Source organism: Vulpes vulpes, chromosome 4 (assembly GCF_048418805.1).
Source record: "Vulpes vulpes isolate BD-2025 chromosome 4, VulVul3, whole genome shotgun sequence".
NCBI classification, from domain to species: domain Eukaryota; kingdom Metazoa; phylum Chordata; class Mammalia; order Carnivora; family Canidae; genus Vulpes; species Vulpes vulpes.
The window spans coordinates 54,851,002-54,877,526 of NC_132783.1; the positions used below are offsets into that span (position 1 = coordinate 54,851,002).

Consider the following 26,525-nt stretch of genomic DNA (forward strand, 5'->3'; position numbering starts at 1 on the left):
AGTGAAAACCAAGAGAGAACGTGTTTTGTGTGAGAAACAAATTTATTTTGGTTACTCCTGATAGTGCTTTCAGCAGAAGTAAAAGCTCTCACTAAGTATTGTCAAAGCACAAATGATACACACAGTAGGGCAGATTTCAGACAACACACTTCTAGGAGGCACTGTTCATATTTAGGTCCCTTTAAACTTGAAGGATTTTCCAGGAGATGGCAGTAAAGTAGCTTGAGAAGAGGAGTAGGTTTTTCGTCTTCGCACAAAGGCACCCTCTGGGCTGAAACCACACAAATGGTTTGTATACTTCTGGCTTTGGGACAGAACGGCTGCTGGCTTGCCCCTGCAGGACTCGTCTTTGGATCCTCAGCTGCAAATGACGTGAGCTGCTGCAGTCTGTGATCCTTAGTGACCATACCTGTCTTTGATTCAGTTGACTCTGGTTTTTGCTCAGCCTCTGATCAATGATAGAACTTTCACAAAGACTTCTTCAAACACTAGAGCAGTGTGGTTTATCATCGGTGTTTGTTATTAACAATTGGGTAATACAACAGAGACACTGCCTTTTAAAACATAAACGTTTCTATTGAAGTATGGCATAACTTTATAAAAGTGCAGAAATCATAAATGTACAGCTCAATGAATTACTATAGAGTGAACACATCTATGTAACCACCATGCAAGTAAAAAAAATAGAACAAGACCTTAGGAGCAACTTTTTGAACTCTTCCCAACCAGTAATCCCTCTTTGCTTCTCAAAGGTAAACTCTGTAATTCACTTGCAACACCACAGAATAATTTTGCCTGATTTTGATCTTTAGATAAATGGAGTCACACTATGTTTGTGAGGTGTATCCTTGTTGTTGGTAGCTACAGCTCCATCATTGTCTTGCAGGCATTGTGTTGCGTGATATGACTAGACAGACAACTATTTATCCGTAATACCATTTACAAACATTTGGGTTGTTTTCAGGAAGAAACCATTATGAATCATATTGTTATGAATCTTGACTCAATAATTAACTTTATGTGACCTTTGACAAGTTCCTCAATTCCTCTATGCTTTATTTTCTTCACCCATAAAAGAGATTAATCATAGAAACTAACTCAATCACCAGGATGCTGTAAAGTTTAAATCATATAATGTAATGCACTTAGTATAGAATCTGGAGTCCTACAAGTATTCAATAACAGGAGGGTACCTGTTAGTGTTACATTCCAATTCTACTTCCCTGTAATCACACAAAATAGCAAGGTACCCCCTCTCATTTTAGCTTCCAGAATGCTTTGCCTCAGTGGAACTAACCCTATATGCTCTGGCTCCTGAAGGTTGAAATGAAATGAGAGAGGATCTGGAATTACCTGGGTTTTTTTCCCTGTAATCCAACTGTTAGCTGCCATTATCCTGAGTTGCTACAGCCATAGCAAAAGACTTTGTTACAGATCCAATCACCTCTATTGGAAAAAAAATGTTTCAATTTATTTTGGAGTTACATTTCAACAGTTTTATGATTAATATGAAAAGTCCAAGATAAAAAAACAGGGTTCACCATGAGAGATGTTCACCTTTTAATTCTATTCTAAAATGTTTTTTGCTGCTTGCTAAGTATTTTGTCCAAAAGTATCTTGATTTTAAAACGAAAATGTTTAAAAGTACCACGAAACTCTGGCTAATATCTCTTGTCAACTTAAAGAGCCAATTTATATGTATGAAAGTCACCAGTATGGGAAGACATGGCAAAATCAAGTCCTGATCTTTATTAGCTTATAATGAAATGTTATTTAAAAGGATGATTGGAAAAAGAAATATTAATTCATATTATTAATAATAAGAAATTTGATGTAATGTTACAAAGTGCAGAAAAAATCCACTCACTTTTAGCTTTCATATATATATAAACAAATGCACCCTGAAGTTGAAAAATACGGAGTTCTTTTAATACACTTAATATCATTTACTCTAAGCTTTAATATGTTTGTGCACTTTTGGTTCATTTAAGGAAAATCAGAAAATACAGTTTAGTAGAAGAAAACAAATGTACTGATAATCTTACCGTGTAGAAATAACCATGGTTAAAAATTATTATCATTTTAGGACATTTTAAATACAGGTAGACAGTCAAGCATTGAAAGAAATCTGCCTACATAATCGTGGCTTTTTAAAACTTTAAATGAACATTTTGCACATTAATATATACATATGTGCAATATCACTTTCATTTTTTGCATGATATCCTGCTGCACATATGTGCCACTGTTTTGCAATTTATCCACTATTTTTGTGCAGTTTATTTGCCAGGACTCTTTCAGTTGCAAAGAACACAAAACTTAAATGGCCTTGGACCAAAAGAGGAATTTTTTAGCTCTGTAGTTAAAAGTCTCAGGCAGGCTCTCCTCTATCTGTCAGTAGCAGCTCCAAAGTTAATAGCCTCTCAATATCCAGCAGGTGGAGGAAAAGCCATGATTTCCCAGTTATGTCTTTCAAACACTCTAGTTCCAGAGTTTACTCTAACTAGATGGTCCAACTACTGTATGGGGAGGCAGAGAGGGGTGCTACCTGGCAAAATCAGAGTGATGTCACCAGAATAAGGAAATCAGAATGCCGGTGGGCAAAAACAACAGCTATCCATGCCAGATATATAAAATTGTTGCCTGGGTGGCTCAGCAGTTGAGCACCTCACTTTGGCCCAGGGCATGATCCTGGAGTCCTGGGATCAAGTCCCATATCGGGCTCCCTCCATGGAGCCTGCTTCTCTCTCTGCCTATGTCTCTGCCTCTCTGTGTGTGTGTCTCTCATGAATTAAATAAATAAATAAATAAATAAATAAATAAATAAATAAATAAATAAATAATAAAATTGTTTCCAACCATTGGCCTTCATGAACTATATATCCCAGAGACTAACTTGAATATAAATCTTTAGAAACAAGATTGGTTATTTCCTTTGGATAAATATTTATAAGAGCAATTACTGGATCTAAAAGCATGGCATATTTTTAATGAATTTGATACCTTTTGCCAAATTGCCTTCCAGATAAGGCTGCCAATTAACTTGTGCTTTGGAAAGGAGAAAGCTATGGAAATTCTTTCTCATCTTTTTTCTTAAGCTTAGCATATATTTAAGGCTTAAAGAAAAGATTCCTAGTTCAATGATATAAAATGAAAATATTCTGTATGTTGATAAACAATTTCCTCAGATTCTCACCATTATTGCTAGGCAAAAACTCCATCTTGTTTTAGTTTGTATTTATTTTATTCCTGAAATAAAACATTTTTATATGCATAGATCCATTGGTATATTTATATTGTGAATTTTCTGCTAATGTCCTTTAACCATTTATCCATTAGAGGATTGTCTTATTCATTAATAAAAGTTGCCGTATATTAACCCTTACCCGTGTCTTACATGCTGCAACTGCTTTACCAGTTTGTCATTTGCCTTTCAACTTGATTGTGAGCTAATGAAATTTAGACTATATCATATAGAGGCCTGGTTTATCGCGCCAATTTAAAGCCTGATTCTCCCACTTTGTCTCGTGTCTTTGGGCAAGTCCTATAACCCTGTTGGGGGAGGTCCTTCAGAAGACATGAGCTGTAAGCTGAACCTAGGCAATCAGAGGCTCCCTCTGCACCTCACCCTGTCCTTGGAACATGGTATCCTGTTGCCTTCCCCATTCCCAAAAGCTGCCCCAAGGACACAGCCTTGAGATAGAAAGGTGATGTCAGGACTATCTGGATGGTATATATGACTAAACCCAATTAAGGCCTCTTGTAAACTTTTAAGATTCTGGCAGGTGGGTGAGGAAATCTACTCACCTTGCAGCTGTGCTAGAAGAGCCTCCCAGGTTCCCTCGCTTGTTACACCTGCCATCCACCAATCTGTAGTGGCCTGCCTTTTTTTTCTTCAGCCTCTCCTTGCTCTCCATGTACAGCAGGGAGCAGTTTCAGATTATACCCAAGAAGCTCCCAAGGGGATTGTAAACCAACAACTCCCTCAGTGCCTCCATTTCCTTTTTGGTAAATGAGGATCATGGTAATATCTATTTCAAAGAGTCGTTGTGAGGATTAAATGCAATAATACATCTGAATAATGGAGGACGGTGTCTGACATATAGTGATCAATTTTACATGTGATTATTTTTGTGTCATTTTTCAAGGTAAGATTTACATTTTACCTAAGTAAATCTAGAAATCTATCTTTTTTTTTTTAAACTCTTTTTTTTTTTAATTTTTATTTATTTATGACAGTCACACAGGAAGAGAGAGAGAGAGAGGCAGAGACACAGGCAGAGGGAGAAGCAGGCTCCATGCACCGGAAGCCCGACGTGGGATTCGATCCTGGGTCTCCAGGATCGTGCCCTGGGCCAAAGGCAGGCGCTAAACCGCAGCACCACCCAGGGATCCCCTAGAAATCTATCTTTTAAGCCTTGAGTATATGTCTAAGCTTTAAAAAAAATTTTTTTTGAGAGAAAACTTTGCACATATTTGTATTTTCCAAAGCACAGGTTAATTGGCACAAATTTACAACTACTTTGTATAATTGCTAATAAATACAGACTTATAGAAAAATAATCCAGTAATTGCCCTGAACTGCACAATTAAAAATGGTAAAAATGGCATATTTTTACCATATATATTTTCACACAATTTTCTAAGATGAATAATGTAATACTCCAAAAATCATAGAATTGTACACTTCAAATGGGTGAATTATGATACATGAATTTATTTCTCTATAAAGCTAGGGTTTTTTTTAAACTAATTAGAAAAGAAATATCTGCTTAGAATATGATTAATTTTCATTCTCTTGCCAAATGAAGGAGCTATGACAATAAGAATTGCTTTGCCTTTCGATTCTTTGATTTGACAAATGTTTATTGAGCAGCTGTTATACGCCAAGCACTATGCTAGGCCCTGAGGATTTATTGGAAACCAAAATAGTCATGAAACTTATAGTAAAATTATGAGGGACAGATGTTAAAAAAAATTCATCCAAATAAATATTTAATCACAAATCCTAAACAGGCTATTTTGAAAAACTGAAGGTTACTATATATCGGGAAAATAATTTAGACTAGGAGTAAGGGAAGGCCTCTTTGAGGAAGTGAAACTGAGACTTAAAGGAAAAAATAGGACTTGCCCAAGAGTATTTCCCTGGATATATTAAATAATTAACAGGCTATAGCGATATTAAATCTTATGGAAGCAGCATCAACAAAAACAAACACTTTACCAATTTTCCTGGCAAGACCTTTGAACCTACTCAGTTCTCATTCCAATAAGTGACGCTGGGATGCAGTAAGCGTCCCGTGCCCATGCTTCCTAGACTTTAAAGACTGAGTTACTGGTTTATTTTTGCGAGAGAGATCAAACGCGCTTGCGCAGAAACAGGGGTGGGGGGCAGCAGGGAGCAGACCAGAGAGGAAGTAAGAGAATCCCAATCGGGCTCCCCGCTGAGTGTGGACCCTGAGATCATGATCTGAGCTGAAATCAAGAGAAATCAAGACTCTTAACCCACCGAGACACCCAGGGGCCCTGCTTCTGTAGACTTTAATGTCTATAAATTTACCTAAGTATAATGCACATACTGATTCAGTAGGTCTGGGCTAGAACTTGAGACTTAGCTCATGGCAATGAGGCTTGGCACAGGACCACTCTTAACTAGGGAAAACAGGCATCTGAATTAAGCAGATACAGCAACTTTCTTGAATTATTTTGTGACCTCTCTGTTTATTTTCAGTTCAAGCAAATTTGCCGCTGTTGGATTTCATAAAGCTTTGACTGAAGAACTGGCTGCCTTAGAAAGAACTGGAGTCAAAACAACATGTCTCTGCCCTAATTTCATAAACACTGGCTTCATCAAAAACCCAAGTACTGCGTAAGTTGAGACAGAAACGAGGACAAAAGGATTGGTTATTAGTGTGAATATCAACCATTCTGTGCAGTTTCTTAAATATTTTAATCCTTAGAACACCTGATATTCGATGCCCTTAGCTCATCTCAATTTCAGCTCTTGTAGATTGTGGGAAAACAGGTGGAGAGACAAGTGAGGGAGAGAATGTACATAAATATAAATACGAGTTAACTCAGGTGAACTTGCTAATCCTCCTTTTTTTTTAATTTTCCCAAGCAATGTTTCTCTGACTTAAATATACATACATTTCACCAGGAGTGCTTGGGAACCGTGTAGGGGTCCCATCCCCAGATATGTTGGTTGCTTGGGTTTGTCTGGGATAGGGGAGTGGTGGGGAAGGGGCCTTAAGACTCTATTTAGCAGGTATCATTAGCAATTCTGATACAGATAACCCAGGACCACAGTGTAAAAAACATTTTTGCTTGGTTATCTAGAGATTATCCCCTAAAATGAGTACCAACCAGTCTTCACTCGGTTAAAAAATAAAACTATAGGGGTGCCTGGGTGGCTCCATCAGTTAAGCATCCAACTCTTGAATTCAGATCAGGTCATGATCTCAGGGTCATGGGATCGAGCCCCGCATAAGGCTCTGAGCTGGGTAGGGAGCCTGCTTGGGATTCTCTCTCTCCCTCTCCCTCTGCCCCTCCCATCACTCCCTCTCCCTCTGCCCCTCCCATCACGCCCTCTCCCTCTCTAGAACTAAATTAATTAATTAAATAAAACTCTAAAGGATCAATTCTGAGGTTAAATTTTAATGTTTTTCCCCTTTGGGAATAGTTTTAATGTCTTCATAAGCATGATGCATACTTTTTAAAAATTCCAACATACAGAAAAATACAAATAAATAAGAAAGGTTGTTTTTTTTTTAATTTCCTTGAAACCTTCTATCCAGTGCAGATTACTCTTAACATTTTGATGAACATCCTTCTAGACATCTTTCTATGTACTGCTTAAATATCTGAATTTTATGCAACTGGCATATATTACACATGGGATTCTGGAAGCTGTAAGTAAAGTACTTATTTCCCTCAGCATTGTGTCATGGACATCATTTCCTGTTAGTAAATACAGAGTTTTATCATAGGTTGTATTGATTACTTAGTCTGAACAGTTGTGCCTACTAGAGATTTTTACCATAGCACAGCTATAATGAACATCCTAGTGCACACACACTTTCACATTTTAGTACCATCTCCTTCAGGTAGATTTTATTTTACTTTATTTTTTTTTAAGATTTTATTTATTTATTTGAGAGAGAGAGCACAAGTGAGGGGAGGGGCAGAGAGAGAAGCAGACTCCCCACTGAGCAAGGAGCCCAATGCCTGGGGCTCAATCCCAGGACCCTGGGATCATGACCTGAGCAGAAGGTGGATGCTTAGCTGACTGAGCCACCAGGTGCCCCTCCTTCAGGTAGGTTTTAGAAGAGGGGTCACTGGGTCAAAGTGTATGCAAATTTTAAATATTTGTACATACTACCAAAGTACCCCAGAAGTGTTCTGCCAATCTGCACTCATGGCCACCAGTGTAGGAAGAGCACCTCCACTTCCCCACCAATCTGCCTTCTGCAGATTTTATGCCTTTTGCCTACGTGAAGGATCGTCTTTGTTTTCTGATGACTTAGTAGCTAAAGTGTTTTCCTAAGTTTTTTGGTAGTTTGACTTCTTTTGTGAATTGCCTGTTACATGGCTTCTGCTCACCTTTTCTACTGAGCCATCGAGTTTCAAAGTTGGTACCTATGAGTTCATTGTACATTCAAGATACCCTTTCATATACCATTGATGTTGCATATATATTGTCCCCAGCTTGCTATTTGCCTTTAAACTTATTTTTACTTATTTTTACATTAAAATTTCTCAGTTTTTTTTCCTTCCTGGCCTTTCGTTTCTCCCAGGTGTTTATAAAGGTCTTTTTCACTCCAAGCATATGAGGATATCCATCTATATTTTTCTAATACTTTTATGGTTGCATTTTCACATCTAGACCTTTGCTCCACCCAAATTTACTTTAAGAAATAAGATCAGGGTGTTGCTTGTTTTTCCCAAATAGTTAATAAGTTATTTTGCATTATTTATTAAATAACACATCATTTCCTTCACTGCTTTGAAATGTCATCTTTACAATAAATCTGGATAGGTAAGTGGGTCTACTTTTGGATGATCTCTTGCCCTTTTTTTACTCCACTCTGTTTATAGAAACCAAGCTGTATCATGTAAGTGCTTGTGAAATCAGCTTAAGGAAGTTCCCAGTGTGTTGAGTGCTTTTTTCCCCCCATGATAGGATTCAGTCTTTAAGTTTTATTCTACATACTCAAATTTTCTCCCTATTTTCCCCAATTCGTCTGCCTTTGGTGAAAATATATTCGAAATTAATGAAGGATATCCAGTGTGACACTCTGGGAAAATAGAAGGTTCTATTTAATACACCTTAATCTAGATATGTCTGCCCATAGGTAGATAGAGTAGAAGGTCGACATCAGCTGGAAATTTGGTGACTGTGCAAAGATCTCAAGCTCCCCGAAGAATCTATCAAATTGTCCAAGAGCCTATTTTTTTTTAATTTATCTACTTATTTTGGAGAGACAGAGTGCACAGGGAGGAGGAGGCAGAGGGAGAAGGAGAGAGAACCCCAAGCAGACTCTAGGCTGAGAGTGCAGAGCCTAGCATGGGGCTTGATCCCACAACCCTGAGAGCACAACCTGAGCCAAAACCAAGAGCTGTATGCCCAACTAACTGTACCACCCAGGCACACCATGAGCCTATTTTTAAGATACGATTTTGTTAGAAAACAAAAGTGAACATGTTTACTTCAGAAGGTTAGTGTCTTGATTAATCTGTATTAGTCGAGAAAACCCTAATTGGGCCCTAAAGAGAGAACACAAAGGACGAATTAATTTGGGGACCTGAGGAGTAGAGCTGACCAGGAGGAGTAGAAAGATGAAAAAAACCTCAATAACCTGTTAAATACTCTATGATCTCACTTATGTGTGGAATCTAAAAAATCTGGATTCATAGAAACACAGAGTAGAATGGTAGTTACCAGAGGCAGCAGGTGGGAGAATTGAGATAATTGTTTCAGGGAAAAACCTGCAAGTGGTAACTCCTGGAGATCTAATATGCAACGGAGTGATTGTAGACAGCAATACTGTATTATAAACATCAAAGTTGGTAAGAGGCTAGATCTTAATTGTTCCCATCACACACACACACACACACACACACACACACACAAAATCATGTGATACGATAGAGATGTTAGCCAATTCCACCATGGTAATCATATTGCAATATATAAATGTATCAAATCAACACACCATATATATTAAGCTTACATCTGATATGTGATGAGTCAGTTATATCTCAATAAAAATAAATTTTTTTAAAAGTCCATTACAATTAAAAGGAAGTGTCAAAGTAAGAGGTGAGTTCATCTCAAGGATAAGATTTGCCAACTTCCTCCAATGTTTTCTTTTTTTGTTTTAAAAATTTTATTTATTTATTCATGAGAGACACACAGAGAGAGGCAGAGACATAGGCAGAGGGAGAAGCAGGCTCCCTGCGGGGAGCCTGATGCAGGACTCAATCCCAAGGCCCTGGGATCACACCCTGAGCCAAAGGCAGATGCTCAAGCACTGAACCACCCAGATGCCCCTCCTCCATTATTTTCAAGAGGAAAACCTTCATTGGACCCTGATATAATATATTTGAATCAATTTTTTCGCCCAGACTGTCTTTAAGCAGTTAAAAACAGACACCGTATTTTTTTTTATTATTATAATTGAATTTTTTAACATTGCCCCCAGGACAAAGCTGCACAAACTAACCTTCCTTGTGGGCAAGAGTGCCCTCTTCTGACAAAGCTCTACTAGTGACGAATAAAAAATAATTGGGAAGCTCATTGTGTGTATATGTGTATGTACATATGTCTTTGTTCACTTTTCTAGCCATTTTGTTATGATTATGGTTTTTTGAAATGGAATTGCTGGATCAAAGAGTAAGAACTTATTTACTTTTGAAAGATTTATTAGACTCCCTCCAGAAGGATTGTCCTAATTTATCCCGCCACCAGCGAGATATTTGCCAGCTTTGAATATTACCACATGTTTAATTTTTATCAAATGATGAGGGAAAAAAGTACTTCTGTGTTATATTAATACATTTTTGATTATTAGAAAGGCTGATTATCATCTTTTTATTATTAGAAAGGCTGATGATCATCATATTTAACAAGTCCTGTTATTTTTTTTTTACTCCACTCTGTTTATAGAAACCAAGCTGTATCATGTAAGTGCTTGTGAAATCAGCTTAAGGAAGTTCCCAGTGTGTTGAGTGCTTTTTTCCCCCCATGAAAGCATGTTGAATTGTGTCAGATACTTTCTCTGTGCCTATTGAGATGATCATATGGGGCTTTTCATATGATATACTATAATGATTGATTTTTATATGATAAACCACCTCACATTCTTGGAGGATTCTTTTTATTTATCTTATTTTAGAGAAAAAGAGAGCATAGAGCAAGAGGAGGGGCAGAGAGAGAAGGAGAGAATCTCAAGCAGACTCCATACCAAGTTCAGTCTTACAACCCTGAGATCATGACCTGAGCCAAAACTAAGAGTTGGATGCTTTATGAACTGAGCCACCCAGGTGCCCCCTACCTCCACCTTGCATTCTTGCAATAAATCTCACTTGGCCATAGTATATAATCATTTTACTATGATGCTGCATTTGCTTTGATGCTGGATTTTGTTGAGGATATTTGTATCTATGTTCATAAGAGATATTTTTATTTAGTTTTCTAAGATATCCTAAGATATCTTAGTCTTAGACTTTATTTACAGGGTAATTCTGGCCTTGTAGACTGAGCTAGGACAAGTTCCGGGTTTTTTTTTTTTTTAAACTTTAAGAAGGACTGGTGTTAATTCCTTAAACATTGGATAGAATTTTTCATGAAGCCATCTGGTCCTGGACTTTTTCCTTTGCTGGGGGTTTTTTGGTTACTGATTCAATCTCTGATTAAAGATCTATTCAGATTTTATATTTTTTTCTTGAATCAGTTTTAGTGCTTTGTGTGTTTCTAGGAATTTCTTCTAGGTCATCTAATGGTTGGCATACAATTGTTGATAGTATTCTCTTATAACTCTTTATATGTCTGTAAGATTAGCAGTAATGTCCTCATTTTCATAATAGTTTCCTTCTTTTTCTCTTGGTCAGTCTAGCTAAACGTTTGTCAATTTTGTTGATCTTTCAAAAAGCCAACTTTAGGTTTCATTGATTTTTTTTATTATAATTTATTCTCCATGTCATTTATTTCTGCTCTAATCATTATTTCATTTTGCTTGCTTTACATTTAGTTCTTTTTTTAGTTTATTAAAGTGAAAAGTTAGGTTATGGATTTGAGATCTCAGAGTTTTTCTAAAATGTAGACATTTATAACTATAAATTTCCCTCTGATCACTGCTTCTGCTGCATCCCATAAATTTTGGTATGTTGTATTTTTTCATTCATCTCAAAGTACTTTCTAATTTCCTGTGATTTCTTCCTTGTACCATTGGCTAATTTCCACATATTTGTGAATTTTCCAGTTTTCCTTCTGCTTTTAATTTCTGATTTTATTCTATTGTTGGAGAACATATTTTGTATGATTTTAGTCTTTTTTTTAATTTAACGAGACTTGTTTTGTGGTCTCACATATAGTCTGTCCTGGATAATGCTCTTTGTGCTCTTGAGAGGAATATGAATTCTGCTGTTCTTGTGTGGAGTGTTCTATAGATGCTGTTAGATTTAGTTGGTTATACTGCCATTCAAGTCATTGGTGAAAGTAAGATTAATGTCTCCAATTCTTATTTTTAAACTGTGTCTTCCTTCAATTCTATCAATTTTTGCTTCGTGTATTTTGGAGCTCTATTGTTAGGCATATGAACAATTTTTAATTAAATATTCTTCCCTCAATAAGTTATCTCTCTCTTTCCAATTAGTGATAAAAACAATGTAGCATAACCTGAATTTATAAGCTTGTCATTGGCTATCCTGATTAAATTTTTTTGACAGCCAAGAATTATTTTTGTTCAATATCCTTTTAAAAACATCACTCCTACATGAAATATACATAAAATTTTTCTTTTTAAAAGCTTAATTTTTGTGTGTGCTACAGAAAGATAATAGTTTTTGTTGGCTAGTACCATTAAAAAAAGGTGACAAGTAACATTTGTATAGTATGACTGCATCAAGTACTTCCATGCACATTACCAGTGGAGCGCTGAGCTTATACTCATTCAGCAATAATAGCTTGAAACCAGCCATGGTGAGAGTATTTACACCATAGAAATTAAATGCTACAAAATGGAGAATTCTGTGCCCTAGAGAGCCAGTTGTGAAACATTTACTAGCATACCACTGCATTAACCCCATTTTTCAGATTAAATACAAAAACAAAATCCTTTTTTAAAAAACTTTAAATAGTAGAAATATCTTCCCCAAAGTTACTTAACCACTCAAGTGGTAGTTAGATAATCAAACATTTAGTTCTGCCTGAAAATACTCTTTGTCCCTAAGTATTATTACTCTGCCCCCACATAAATTCTCCCCCACACCAATAGATAGGCCTGAAGTGTTTTGGGACAGTTTCTACAGAATCCATCATGAACATTTATTTAATAGGATTTGCAACTCTTATTAACATTAGACTGTCAGGGGAAAAAAATTTTCCATGTACTGATATTTTAATGATTAAGATTTTATTCTTCCAAGATATTATTTTCTGGAAGCCTGTTCTTTTTGGCCTTTTAAAAATTGTATTCTTGGCCAGCCATTAAATTTAATGAAAATTTCTCTGGCAGAGGCTGAGATTTTGGGTAAAGAGAGGAAGTACACTAAGAAAAGTTTAGTCAATGCAATATCATTTGATTGGTAGGTTCACAAGGCCACAGTGGGAATGTGGAAGTATGCTGTACTGTTTACATAGGTGGTTGTGAGTTTTCATGGAACTTGGGAGTAGTGAAGTTTGATAGCAATATGCTAGAAAGTGAATTTCCTTCTGAACACTTCAAGACACAAGCATCTTTCAGTTTCTAGATTCATCCTCCTTGGTTCTCTGCTTATGCCCTAGGCAAAGGAGGGCTTAGTCTTCTTCAGGTTTCCATTGCCTTTCATTTTTACCTCCTCTGGGCCAAAAGCACTCACCTTTATTATTACATTTCCTTTTCTGTTGCATCTCCAGGTTTTCCTATGTAGTCTTCAGGGTTCAGGGTGAACATAGTATTCTAATAAATGACTGACCTAGGCTGAGAATGAAAGATCATATCATATATATTTTAATTTTCTCTGATACTTTAGAAATTGTTTACTAAACAGTCTTAGTAAATAATAAAACTTGTATAATGGTATTTGGCTTTTTCCCCAAGACTTTTAAAGATTTTATTTATTTATTTGTTTGAGAGAGAGAGAGAGAGAGAGAGAGAGAGAGAGGGAATACATGGGAAGGGTGGGGAGGGGCAGAGGGAGAAGGGGAAGCAGACTCCCTGCTGAGTAGGGAGCCCCATGTGGGGCTAGATCCCAGGACCCTGGTATCATGACCTGAGCTGAGGGTAGACACTTAACCAAATGAGCCACCCAGGTGCCCAAAACTTCTAAAGATATAAAAGTGAATTTATCAGTCCTAATTTAGCTCAATTATTTTTGAATCCTGGCTACTTCTATAATTCTCATTTGCAAGACAAAATAGGTACTATAGGATCTCCATTGCAGGTTGTTGGAAAACTTCAGTGAGATGACCTATGTAGAGTGTTTAGCACAGTGCACAGTACATGATAAGCACTAAATAAGTGGTTGTTAATATTCATGCTAAAACAGTAGCTATTTTTGAGCACTTATAATGGGCCAGATGCTACAAGTTTGTTATGTTATGATTCCTATGGTAATTTAACTTATTTGTTTAGCACCTAATTAAAGCAGAAGCTTCAGTGAAATGTTTTGTTGCTGAAGACTGCTTCTGATTTCAGTTTGGGGCCCATCCTGGAACCTGAGGAAGTGGTAGACAAGCTGATGAATGGGATCCTGACTGAGCAGAAAATGATTTTTATTCCATCTTCTATATGCTTATTAACAGTGGTGGAAAAGTAAGTGAAAGTTACATTTATCAGCATTATAAATAAAGATTTATGTATTAATGCTTTTACTCAGATTTAAAACCAGACATTTGATAAAGCACAATTTAATGAATTAAGAGACAAAAAGGATAGGCTTCAATGATCCATCAATTTTTAAAACCACATTTGTTAATCCTTGAAGCAGGGTTTGTATAGCAATTGGATAAACGAGCTGAGTAATTTCCACAAGTGTTTAAATTTCTTTTTTTTAGAAAAAGAAATGTGTATATTTCTGGAAGTCTTGTCTCATAGAAGATGACTATAAAGAAGGGTAGTTTTTAAGCATTATTACATAGTGAAGTCATAGAACCATAAGGTTGGAGGAGACCATAAGGTTTTAGATATTCATCTAAAAATACAACAGATAATCACTGAGCTCGTATTTTGTGCAAAAGCATACTGAAACATAAGAATGCTCAAATAAGCTTTTAGAATTCAATAATTTTAGAGATCCTTGAGCCTTACTACTTCCATGGATCAGCAACATCAGCATCACCTGGGACTTTGTTAGAAATACAAATTCTCTTGATGTCCTGAACCAGACTTTTCATTCTTATAGGACCCAAGGGTGATTTGAATGCATATTCAAATTTAAGAAGCATTTCTTTAGAGCACTAGCTCTCAGCTTTGGTCACATTGGAATTCACTTAGCAGTTTTCAAAATACTAAGGCCTAGAACCTACTCCCCAAGATTGATGTGATTGGTCTGGAGTGTGGGCTGATCTGAGAGATACAACTTTCCCAGTGATTCTGATGTACAGCCAAGATTGGAAACCACTTGGTTTAACCACCTTCCACCTAACACATTGCCTCATTACTCACATGGGAACACTGTGTGGCAGTGAGGCTAGTCCAAGTAATGAAGGGAATGTGAAGAGATAGCTTAGGTTAAAAGAGGGAAGGAAGCAAGGAAGCCAGTCAGCCAGCTTCTTGTTCTCTGTTCCTACAGTCAGGCCTCCAGCATGGTGAGGCATCAGGATCGCTTGGGAAGATAATTTTTAAAAATTAATTATTGGATCTCACCTCTAGAGGTTTTTTTGTTTTTAAGATTTTATTTATTTATTCATGAGAGACACAGAGAGAGTGGAAGAGACAGGCAAAATGAGAAGCAGGCTCCCTCAGGGGAGCCCGATGCCAAACTTCATCCCAAGACCCTGGGGTCATGCCCTGAGCCGAAGGCAGACACTCAACCACTGAACCACCCAGGTTCCTCTAGAGGTTTTAATACAGGATATTTTGGTTGGGACCCAGACAACTGTATTTTGACAGGCAACTGCCTCAGGCAGTTGGTTCAAGATTATACTTTGAGAATTACTGGCCTACAGACTGAAAAAATTGCAAGAAATCAAAAGCATACCTGACATATATCAGGCTTTTTAGCCCCTTCTGCAAGGAACTGTGGTTGAACACAGCTTAGAAGTTTAGGTAATAAACCTAAACCTTGAGAAAACTCAAGAATCTCCTGGCTGAATGACCAAGTTAAAACCTATGAAGTGTTTACCATTATTCTTATTACATTTCATAAGTAAGCACTCAGTGATTACAGTCCTTTAGAATGTAAGCCTATGAGGGAAGGAAGTTTGTCTCTTTTCATGACTGTCTGTAACCCCTGTACTTCGAAGAGTTGATGGACACATGGTGGCACCAAAATGTTGGTTTAATAAATTGATTCTAGGGATGCCTGGGTAGCTCAGAGGTTGAATGACTGCCTTGGGCTCAGGGCATGATCCTCGGGTCCTGGGATCGAGTCCAGCAACAGGCTCCTCGTGGGGAGCCTTCTTCTCCCTCAGCCTGTCTCTGCCTCAGTCTCTGTCTCTCATGAATAAATAAATAAATAAAATCTAAAAAAAAAAAAGGTGGTTCTTTAAAAATAATAATAATAATAAATTAATTCCATTTTCTAGACCTTTAGCATAGAGACTCAAAGTTTGTGCTTTGGAGTTAGATGAAGCTGTGTTTGTGACTTGCTCACCACATGAACACAGGATGACCTGTTTGACTTCTTTGAAACTTAGTGTCTTCATCTGTTACATGGAGACAGTAAGACATTATAGGACTGTGAGGAATGAATAAAATGATGCACTTAAAGTATTCAGGATACTATACTCAGTAAGTGTATATACAACTATTATAATTATTATAACTAACACTTTTATTAGCATTGCCCTGATTTTTCTCAGACTGTGAATGTTTGTTGCTCAATTGGCAAGCTTTATTTTAATGTCATAGGTCAGATATCCCTATATGCTGTTGACCCTGAACAACATGGCTTTGAACTACAGGGATCCACTTCTATGTGGATTTTTTTGGATACAGTACAGTACTGTAGGTGTATTTTCTCTTCCTTATGATTATCATGATAACATTTTCTTATCTCTAGTTTACTTTGCAAGAATATAGTATATAATATATATAACAAAATATGTGTCGACTGTTTAGGTTATCAGTAAGGCTTCTGATCAACAGTAGGCTTTTAGTAGTTAAGTTTTTGGAGAGTCAAAAGATATATGTGTGTTGTGCAAGGGTCCACTATAGTTATACTGACTTACATATTCTGTTTAAAGTCTCTCAGACTCATTGGAACATGACGAATTCCATAATATTCTTAAGTACAGGCATATCTCATTCTGTTGCCCTTCATTTCATTGTACTCTCTAGATACTATGTTTTTTACAAATTGGAGTTTTGTGGTAACCCTGTATCAAGCAACTCTATCAGTGTCATTTTTCCAACACCATTTTTGGACTTTATGGCTCTGTCACATTTTGATAATTCTTGCTCTATTTCACAGTTTTTCATGGTTTTATTTGTTATGGTGATCTGTGATTGGTGATTACAACTTTCTGAAAGCTCAGATAATGGTTAGGATGTTTTATCAAGAAAGTATTTTTTAATTAAGGTCTATAAATATTTTTAGCCATAATGCTATTGCACACTTAATAGACTACAGTATAGTGTAAACATAATTTTTATATGCACTGGGAAGCCAACAAATTTATTTGACTCACTTTATTGTAATAATTGCTTTATTGCAGTAGTTTGGAACCAAACCTGCAGTATCTCTGAGCTATGCCTATATAGGGTAGGGACAAAAAAATTAGGCCTACTACATGTCCGTCATGTACAAAATAAAATGTATATGAGCTGCTGAAGCAAGCACATGTACAAAATAAAATGTTTAAAGCATTTTATGTTAACACATTGATTCTTCACAAGAACACTGTGGAGTAGGTATTAATTTTTCCATTTTCACGTGAGGAGTTTGAACTCAAAAGTTAAATAACTTGCTCAGCATTGTGCTCAAAACAAAGTTCTTTATCTGCATTTTCATTTAGCTATTCTGTTTCTTCAGTCTCTCAGTGGAACATTTTAATAATATTTTGGATTGTAAAATATAAAATTAGTTCCTATTCTCACTCCCTTTCCAATGTTATGTTTCTTGTTTTTAGAGCCTTTAGCATCTCAGCTCTTTAGTTCTAGACACCTCCTCTCTTAGCTCTTCTGAGAAACACAGGAGTGTATCTATTTCGTAAACTAAATGTTTCAAGTCACTCTTACCCTAAAGGAGGTTAAGCCTCCTTCCTTTTCCTTTTGAAAACAAAATGGATTTAATTGGAAAGAACTTAGAGTAGTGACTCAGAGTTAAATTTCCTAATCTTAAGACAAATCTTGTTTAAGATGATACATGATAAAGGATATGCCCAAAACACAAGTTATAGATATGTATTATCTCTATTGATTGAGAAATGACTGATGACAAGAAGTTGCTGATAATATCATAATATCTTCCTTCTAATTTTTACATTAGCTGTCACAGCAGCACTTAAATCCATTAGAAAAGGGTGCAGAGAAGAGACAAATCATGTCTTCAGTTTTTAGACAAGGCTATTGCACATATTCATCTGAGGCTCTCCATAGACCATAGAATGGAAAGCTCCATCCTACAGGCATTCTCCATAGCCTGCTGTGGATGAGAAAACAGCATTATCATGGGGAGACTTTACAAATACTCATTATTAAATGGGGACTAGGGCAATGAAGCTGAAGTCTGTTTTTTTAAGAAATATCCAAAAAACTTCATTATTCTCAAATGAAAGAAATAAAGGAAGAAAGAAAGCCCAACAAAATAGTTTCCATCTATAATGTGCCTCTTCTATCTTTCTCGCATTGCATCACCAAGCTACGTGATTGTCTTCCAGGACTTGGTTTATATATTACATAGAGCTGCCTGATACATAGAATATAAATTAAAAAGTCCTTTTTCTAATGCAAAAAAAAATGATGACACATGATAAGTGTATTTTAAAAGAAGATATTTTACAAATGCACTTACTATTTATTTCCTAATTATTTTCATGTATCTTTTTTTAGGATCCTTCCTGAGCGTTTCCTGGCACTTTTAAAACGAAAGATCGATATTAGGTTTGATGCAGTTATTGGGTATAAAACTAAAGGAGAATAAGTCCTACATGGACCACATTCTATATTTAGTTAATGTAAATACACATCTTGAAAAATACCTGCTTTCCAAAACATCATTATATTTAAGTAACATAACTTAAATTCTTCTTCACACATTAGCTATAAATAGAACTGATTTACCAGGTTTAAGTCAATTTCATCTAATGTTAATCAGAACTTTAATATTTAGACTTCTGCTTTCCCTAATTATCTTTCTTTCTTCAATATCTTTTTTGGAGGCCCTGACAGTCCTCATTTATTATCACTTGTCCTTTAGCTGAAAGCTAATTTTATATAATACAAAGAGGGGAATACCTTAGGAAAGACCTTATAAATTACATAATTTATAAAATTACAAATAATTTTATAATTCCTAAGATTTTGTGACTTGTGCAATCTCTGGAAAATTTGTACTATAAATGTGCAAGATATATTTTTATTTCTAATTGCACTTAAATTTTATATAATCCCCGTTTCCTTTTCTATTCTCTATAAAAACAAAATCTTCAGGCTCTCCAAATATAATGAAGGACTGTATCTAGTGGCATTTCACAATGAGTTTCTTATGATGTAAGAAATGTCACTCAAACATTTCATCACACAAGTTCCCACTGTTTCCTGAAAGATGCCTCACATTCCAAAGCCAAACATTTCAGCTCAAGGAAACTTGAGATCGACATGTGTTGCAGGTACAAAGCATCATTGGGATTTGAGGCAGAGAATTAGGAGAGTGTACCCATAATGGCAACAATAAACAGATCAAACTTAAACTTTTGTCTCCATCTTTTCATCTTGAACGGAACTTGGCTCAACTTGGCTCAAATTAAGGGAAAATGGATTATGTAATCAAAGATCTTTTTTTTAATATCCAGAAATTTCTCGGATGTGAGTAATGCTCAGCGAGATAAGAAGATCAGACCTATGAATTGAAAAAAAATAAGCAGGCTTGCTGGATTTCTATTGAAGAAAAATATTTCTAACACTGTATTAGACACATATATACTAAGTAAAGAACTTTGGTCCTTGTATCAGAGGTTCATACTCAGAAAATATATAAATCAGAATCACTAACTATTGTGAAATATAGTAAATGAGTCACACTAGGTACACAAACTTCATGGTAAAAGATCTTAATTCTGTTTCTAAACAAACATATTTAACATTTAATCTTTATTTATTTACCTCCAGCAATTCTGGGTAGCAGGCTAGGTTGAAGGCATTGTTGAAATTCCTGTAGGGAGCAGGAACCCAGAAGGACCTTAGGGCTGGAGCTCCAGCTCTGCTGAAAGGTTAATGAACACTGTAGAGGTTCTGGGCTTTTGTTCTCTGCCATCAGGCAATTACTGTTGTAACTCTAGATCTGAAAATTTTTAACGTATTTATTTAATATTTAAGTCTAAACACTTATTCAACAAATTAAATAAATACATCAGTGCCACTGCAAATTAGAAGGCTCGTAGGATAATCTGTTCATGGTAGGTTATACTGTAAATTCTATAATAGATAAGAAAATTTCACAGCAGGTATTCCTACAATAAATTTCTCCCTGCCTGTCAACATCCTTCTTCTGATAAGAGAATCCAAATACAAGTGCTGTCAAACTACATTCTACATTGAATCCACATCTGAGTTGAGAACGCCTACCTTTGAAAACATTGTTATATTTGAATAACATAACTTAGATTCTTCTCCTGCATTAGCCATATTGTGGTGGCACTCTACGGGAGTACCTGTGAGTAACCACGGGATTTACAGATTTACCTACACCCTGTCCTGTTAGCAGGAAATAACACTAGAAGGTGGAGAGAGTTTCTTACCATCAGCTTCTAAGGCATTTTGAAATACATGTAGCGTTTGTTCTTTTCATTAAGTTATACCTGTTCTAACTTGCCAAGTAGAACAATGAAGTAGACCATCAGTGAACACTTCAGTAAGATAACCGAGGCTCCAAATATACTGATAACTTCCTTCTTTACACAATAAGCATGTTTAGTTCTTAACATATGTGTCTGAAACTGACACTGGGATAGACTCTGGGAAATAAGTACTACTTATTAACCATTCTGAGAAATAAGTACTACTTCTTGGATAGTGTGCTGACAGAATGGGAATCAGTCCATTTTTGGAATGTTACACACATGTGAGGCATGGTTTGCCATTTAATCCTCCAGCAATTCTGTGTAGCAGGCGAGGTTGAAGGCATTGTTGAAATTCGCGTAGGGAGCAAGAACCCAGAAGGAACTTAGGGGCTGGAGCCCCCAGGTCTGCTGAAAGGTTAATGAACACTGTAGAGGTTCTGGGCTTTTGTTCTCTGCTCTTTAATAAGAAATAAATAAAAGTTGGTTCTGATTCTAACATCAGATGATTCTAACATCAGGCAATTACTGCTCTGACTCTAGGTCTGAAAACTTTTAACTGTTACTTGAATGAATGAATTGTCTCAACCCACTTCTCCACAATTTAGTGGGAAAATTCATCTTAGCCATCAATAGGGCTACTTCTGAGAGTCACACCAAAACCAAAGAGGCTTACATTGTTCTCAAGTAAACAGGAAAGACTTCTCTAGTTGCCAACCCTCATGGTACTCTGTGGTCCTAAACTAGGACCTTGATGACAGATGTCTCTCTCTTTTGTGGGGTAGGCAAAGAACGAGCCCTCTCTGGAGACACCATAAAATCTTTCTGAGCATTTGCTGTCATCCTGGGGGCCCTGCCATGGGATGAGTAAGACTCAGGGACCTCCCCTATTCCCTTTGAGAATATTCCCAGGCTTGCCTTCAGAAACACTTTTCATCCTCATTGTTCTTTTTAATGGAAATAAGGATTAGAAAGAGTGAGGAATCAGGCCAAGGAAAAGGGTTAAAATTGACCTTAGTGTGTCGTCAACACCAACTTGGCTAGTGCGTAAATAACTAATAAGGATTTTGCTGTGGGGAAAGGGAGCAATTATTCAGAGCTTCTTCTCCCAGGCTGGGTGATAGAGTTACTACCTTGAAGAATTCTGTGTGGTGGACATCACTATTCCCATTTTATAGATGAGGTAGCCCAAAGAGATTCAACAAAATCTGAAATGACACAACTCTTCAGAGGTCAAGATGAGGGTTGGAACACACATTTGCTGACCTCACTTGATCCCACAGCCTCAGTGGCACTCTTGGAGAGTTGAACCATCACCTGAACACCTCTACTTCCTTTTACCCAAGCTTTCCTTAGTATTCAAACAATAAACCATAATTAGCCAGTGAAAGACTGTTTGAAGCTCTTCCATCAAGGAATTAGGTTAAGGTGGAATAAGGTGCTACATGCAAATGCCCAAGTAGTCTACCTGAAAGAAGTCTAGCCTGGACTGACCCAATATCACAACGGTCTAAAGTTTCCTGAAATTAAAATGCTGAACCTGAAAATACTGGGATAGTCTTAATTTCCACTGGACATCACATCCTTCTCCAAAACACATAGGAATTCCCACTTGACCTTAGAGCCAATCTGACTCCTAACCGCTTTTTTTTCCTTTTCTTCTCTTTTTTTTTTTTTATAAATTGGTCTAGGGATGACTAGACAATCTTGAGACGAGAGAGATGTGCCTTTTACTTTCACAGTCTTCCCTCGTATGGCAAAATTACAATTACAATTACAAGTGGCCTCGTATGGCAAAAAGAGCACTGGGCAATCTAATTCAAGCTAGTTGTGCTGGAACCTCCATTTCCTCATCCGTAAAAGGGCTGAACTAGACTGTGTAATCTCCTACATTATCTCCAGTTGCAGTTACATAAATGTCATAATCAATAGATGCAAAACCTAGCATCTTCTCTACGCCATCTGGGTTCCCTAACAGAGAATGGCACTTCTAACAAGTGTCCAAGTTAAAAATTTACAATTACACCTACCTCCTTCCTTCTGCTCACCCTCATCCCTCAGCTCACCAAAATCCTCTAATCCCTGGCACACATGTACAATATTAGTCACCATTCCCACATTTATATTTCCAGCCTGAATCTCTCCTCTGAATGGCATACATATATGCAGCCACCTTCTTGGTGTATCTCTGCTGGCATAACCAGCAGGCATTTCAACCTAATATTTATGAAACTGAGCTTTTGATGTTGTCCTGAACCTGTTCAAAACCCTGTTATTCCCGTTGCTCAGGCCAAAAAACTTAGTGTCATCCTTGATTCCTCCCACATTCATTAAAAAGGCAATTCTGTTTGCTCTACCTTGAAAATATATCCAGAATTCTATCACCTCTTATCACCCCCACTGCCACTACCCCGATGCAAGCCACCATCACCTGTTGTTCCCCTCAGCACAGCAGCCAGAGTGAGTCCTTTTTTTAAAAATTGTCTTTTAAGTAGGCTCTATGCCCAGCATGGAGCCCAATGTGGGCTTGAACTCAGGACCCTGAGATTAAGACCTGAGCTGAGATCAGGAGTCAGATATTTAACCGACTGAGCCACTCAGGTGCCCCAGAATAAGCCTTTAAAATATGAGATGATGTCATGCTTCAGTACAAAATCCCCCAATAGCGCCTCACCTAAAACTTAAAGCTAAAGTCCTTACCATGACCTGGAAGGCCATATGTAATCCAGTCTTCTTACCTTATTACCGATTATTACCTTATTACTTATATTAGAGGGAAATAGAATCAGTAGGAGATTTTCTATACATACATACGAGGGCAGATCAATTTCAAGGAATTGAGGAGTTGGCTCATGTTGTTGTGGGAGGCTAGCAACTCTGAAATCTGTAGGGGCGGCTGACAGGCTGGGACCCCTGGGGCAGAATCGGTGATTCGGCCTTGAGGCAGCATCGCTGCTGACTCTGGGTGTCTTAGGCAGTTCAGGCTGTTACAGCACAATACCAAAGATCAAGTGGATCTTAAGCAACCAAAATTTATTTCTCCCAGTTCGAGAGGCTGGGAATTCCAAAATCAAGCCACCCAGGACGTAGTAGCGTCTGGCGAAAGCCTGCCTCCCAGTTCACCGACAAACAGCCGGTCTTCTTGCTGTGTCTGCACATGGCAGGAGGGGGAAGGGAGCTCTCTGGGGTCTCCGTTACAAGAACACTAATCCCATTCATGAGGGCTCCATCCTCATGAACTAATCATCTCCCAAAGCCCCACCTCCGCATACCGTTACTTTGAGGGTTAGGTTTCAACATACGAACTTTGTGGGCGGGGAAACAAATATTCAGTCTATAGTACAGAGAAGCTCAGTTTTGTTTTCAAGGCCTTTCAACTGATTGGATAAGGCCCATCCACATCATTAAGAATAGTTTTGTCTTATTTGGGACGCCTGGGTGGCTTAGTGGTTGAGCATCTGCCTTCGGCTCAGCGTGATCGCAGGGTCCCGGGATCGAGTCCCGCATCAGGATCCCTGTGAGGAGCCTGCTCCTCCCTCTGCCTGTGTCTCTGCCTCTCTCCATGTGTGTCTCTCATGAATAAATAAATAAAATCTTTAAAAAGTTTTTGTCTTAAAGACTATTATCAATGTTAACCACAAAATATCTTCACAGCAATATTTAGATTAGTTTCACTGAATAGGTGAAAACTATAGCCTAGTCATTTTGATCCATAAAACTGTTACACTACCCTCATTCTCTTTCAATTCACTCCAGGCACATCAGTCCTCTTGATGATCCTCAACCCACTAGACATGTTCCTATCTCAAAACCTTTGTACATTACTGTTTCCTCTCCAAAATGCTCTTCTGCAGACAGCTACATGGCTAGCTCTATCTCCCCTTTTAAGTCTTTTTCCCTAGGTCTTTTCAGAACTTCTTACTCCATATCTAAAATTGCAACCCTGCCTACACAGCTATGCCCTATAAGATTCCATTTCTCCTTCTGTCCTCTATTTTTCACCTTGATACTTACTACTGTGGAGCATAGTACATATTTTGCTTATTTATCTTTAGTGTCTACATTGCCCGTATAGCATAAGCTTCTGTTAGGAAGCTTTGCTTTTTTTGTCTTTGTTTTTTTTAAGATTTACTTATTTATTTATTTATGATATACATAGAGAGAGAGAGAGAGAGAGAGGCAGAGACACAGGCAGAGGGAGAAGCAGGCTCCATGCTGGGAGCCCGACGTGGGACTCGATCCTGGGACTCCAGGACCATGCCCTAGGCCAAAGGCAGGCGGCAAACTGCTGAGCCACCCAGGGTTCCCAGGAAGCTTTGTTCTTATGTATTTTGTTCAATGCTGTATCCCCAATGCCTGGAACAGTCCCTAAGACATAAAAAGGGTTTGATATATATTTATTAAAAGAATGCCCATTGATTCTATTATCCCCTCTCTCAAATATCTCTTTGCCACTGTGTTCATTCAGGCCATGACCACCCCTGGCCTGGGTTACTGAACAGCCATCCAAGAATCCTTCTTGCCCTTCTTCCCATGCATTCTCTATCCTAAAGCATTTCTAAATCTCTCTTTTTTTTTTTAGCATTTCTAAATCTAATAACAATCCCCTCCTCAAAATCTTTCACTAACTCTCCTTGATGCTGAGACTCTCTCTGAGTGACTGAGCTTCTTATATGTTCTCTAACTTCTCTCTGACCCACACTCTCTTATCCAAGAGGGACCTTCCTAGCCTTTGAATGTGCTATGATCTCTCACCTCCCAGTGCCTCTACACATGGTTTTCTATTTCTGGAACATCCTTATCCCCTTCACTGTGTGGCTAACCCCTGCTTGTCTCACCTCCCACCCTCCCCCCATCTTCAGGTCTAGTGATGCTCACATAGCTCCTTATATTTGGGACCATCATAGCACTTTGCACCGGTAGAGAGTAAAGGGTCAAGAGATTTCTATGCTCCCAAGGAAATGGGTAGCCAGAAAACAGAGGTAATCACTGTATAATACTTTGACAGTAAGATATGAAAGACAGGATTGCAAATGGGGGGTGGGATGGAAAAAGATTTCACAGAATATTTTTACAATGGTAGAGAACAGAAAGTAGTTGAAAGCAAAAGAGACCGGTCCCATGGGCAGGAAAATGTTGGAATTAATAGGGAAAGAATAATTGGAGAAACAAGGAAAGAAATATTGAGAAGTACACTATAGAGATCAAGACCTTCTCTTTGCTACTGTAAGAAGTAGGATTGATATGTAGAGATGAAGCAAGGGATTTCATAAACCAAAAGTATTCTGAGGCCTCTTTAAGATGTGAACTTCTTGGGGTTTGTTTGCATAGAAACTAGGTTTTAGAGCCTGAAGAAATTTATAAGACAATTTAAGACTACCTAATACTGCTTTATGAGTTTGGCAGTAAACAGAACCTTTGATGATGTACTAATGGACCCTCCAGAAAGGAGGAGGAAAGTATTTATTAGAAGAGATTCAGGGCACCTGGGATCAAGCCCTGCATCAGGATCCATGCTTAGTGAGGAGTCTGCTTCTCCCTCTCCCTCTGCTGCTCCCCCTGCTTATTCAATCTCTCTCTCTCTCTCTCTCAAATAAATAAATAATATCTTTAAAAAAAGAGAAAAGAGATTATATTCCTCAATTTGTTCTTGGCAGATTACTATAGTTAGACTAAACAAACAGTGGGCTATTGCAATGCACATAACTCCTATAATTTCTCATTTCTTGGTCTCCAAAGAAATAGTGATATTTCCTAATAATCAACAATCTACTCCCTGTCCCTATGTATTTGACTAATCTAGGTCATGCGCAGGGAGTCATGTCCTTTTGTGTCTTTCATTTCACCTAATGTTCTTAGGGTTCATGCATGTTGTAGCATGTACAATGAATTGCATTCATTTTTTTTTTTTTAAGAATACTATGGGCAGCCCCAGTGGCTCAGGGGTTTAGTGCCGCCTTCGGCCCAGGGTGTGATCCTGGAGATCTGGGATCGAGTCCCACATGGGGCTCCCTGCATGGAGCCTGCTTCTCCCTCTGCCTGTGTCTCTGCCTCTCTCCCTCTCTCTCTCTCTGCATCTCTCATGAAGAAATAAAATTTTTAAAAAATCTTTAAAAATAATACTATTGCATTGTCTGTATATATTACATTTTGTTTATCCATT

At 37.5% G+C, this 26,525-nt stretch overlaps 1 protein-coding gene across 1 annotated transcript in view; it reads left to right on the top strand.

The window, feature by feature from the left end:
- HSD17B11 (hydroxysteroid 17-beta dehydrogenase 11) overlaps positions 1 to 19,276 on the top strand; it is a 33,562-nt gene extending 14,286 nt beyond the window's left edge. Inside the window, exons 5-7 of the mRNA XM_025998121.2 lie at positions 5,732 to 5,869; positions 13,899 to 14,015; positions 18,417 to 19,276. Coding sequence (XP_025853906.1) covers positions 5,732 to 5,869; positions 13,899 to 14,015; positions 18,417 to 18,507 — 346 coding nt within the window. The 3' untranslated portion in view covers positions 18,508 to 19,276. The remainder of the gene's footprint in view (positions 1 to 5,731; positions 5,870 to 13,898; positions 14,016 to 18,416) is intronic.
- Positions 19,277 to 26,525: the final 7,249 nt, after the last annotated feature.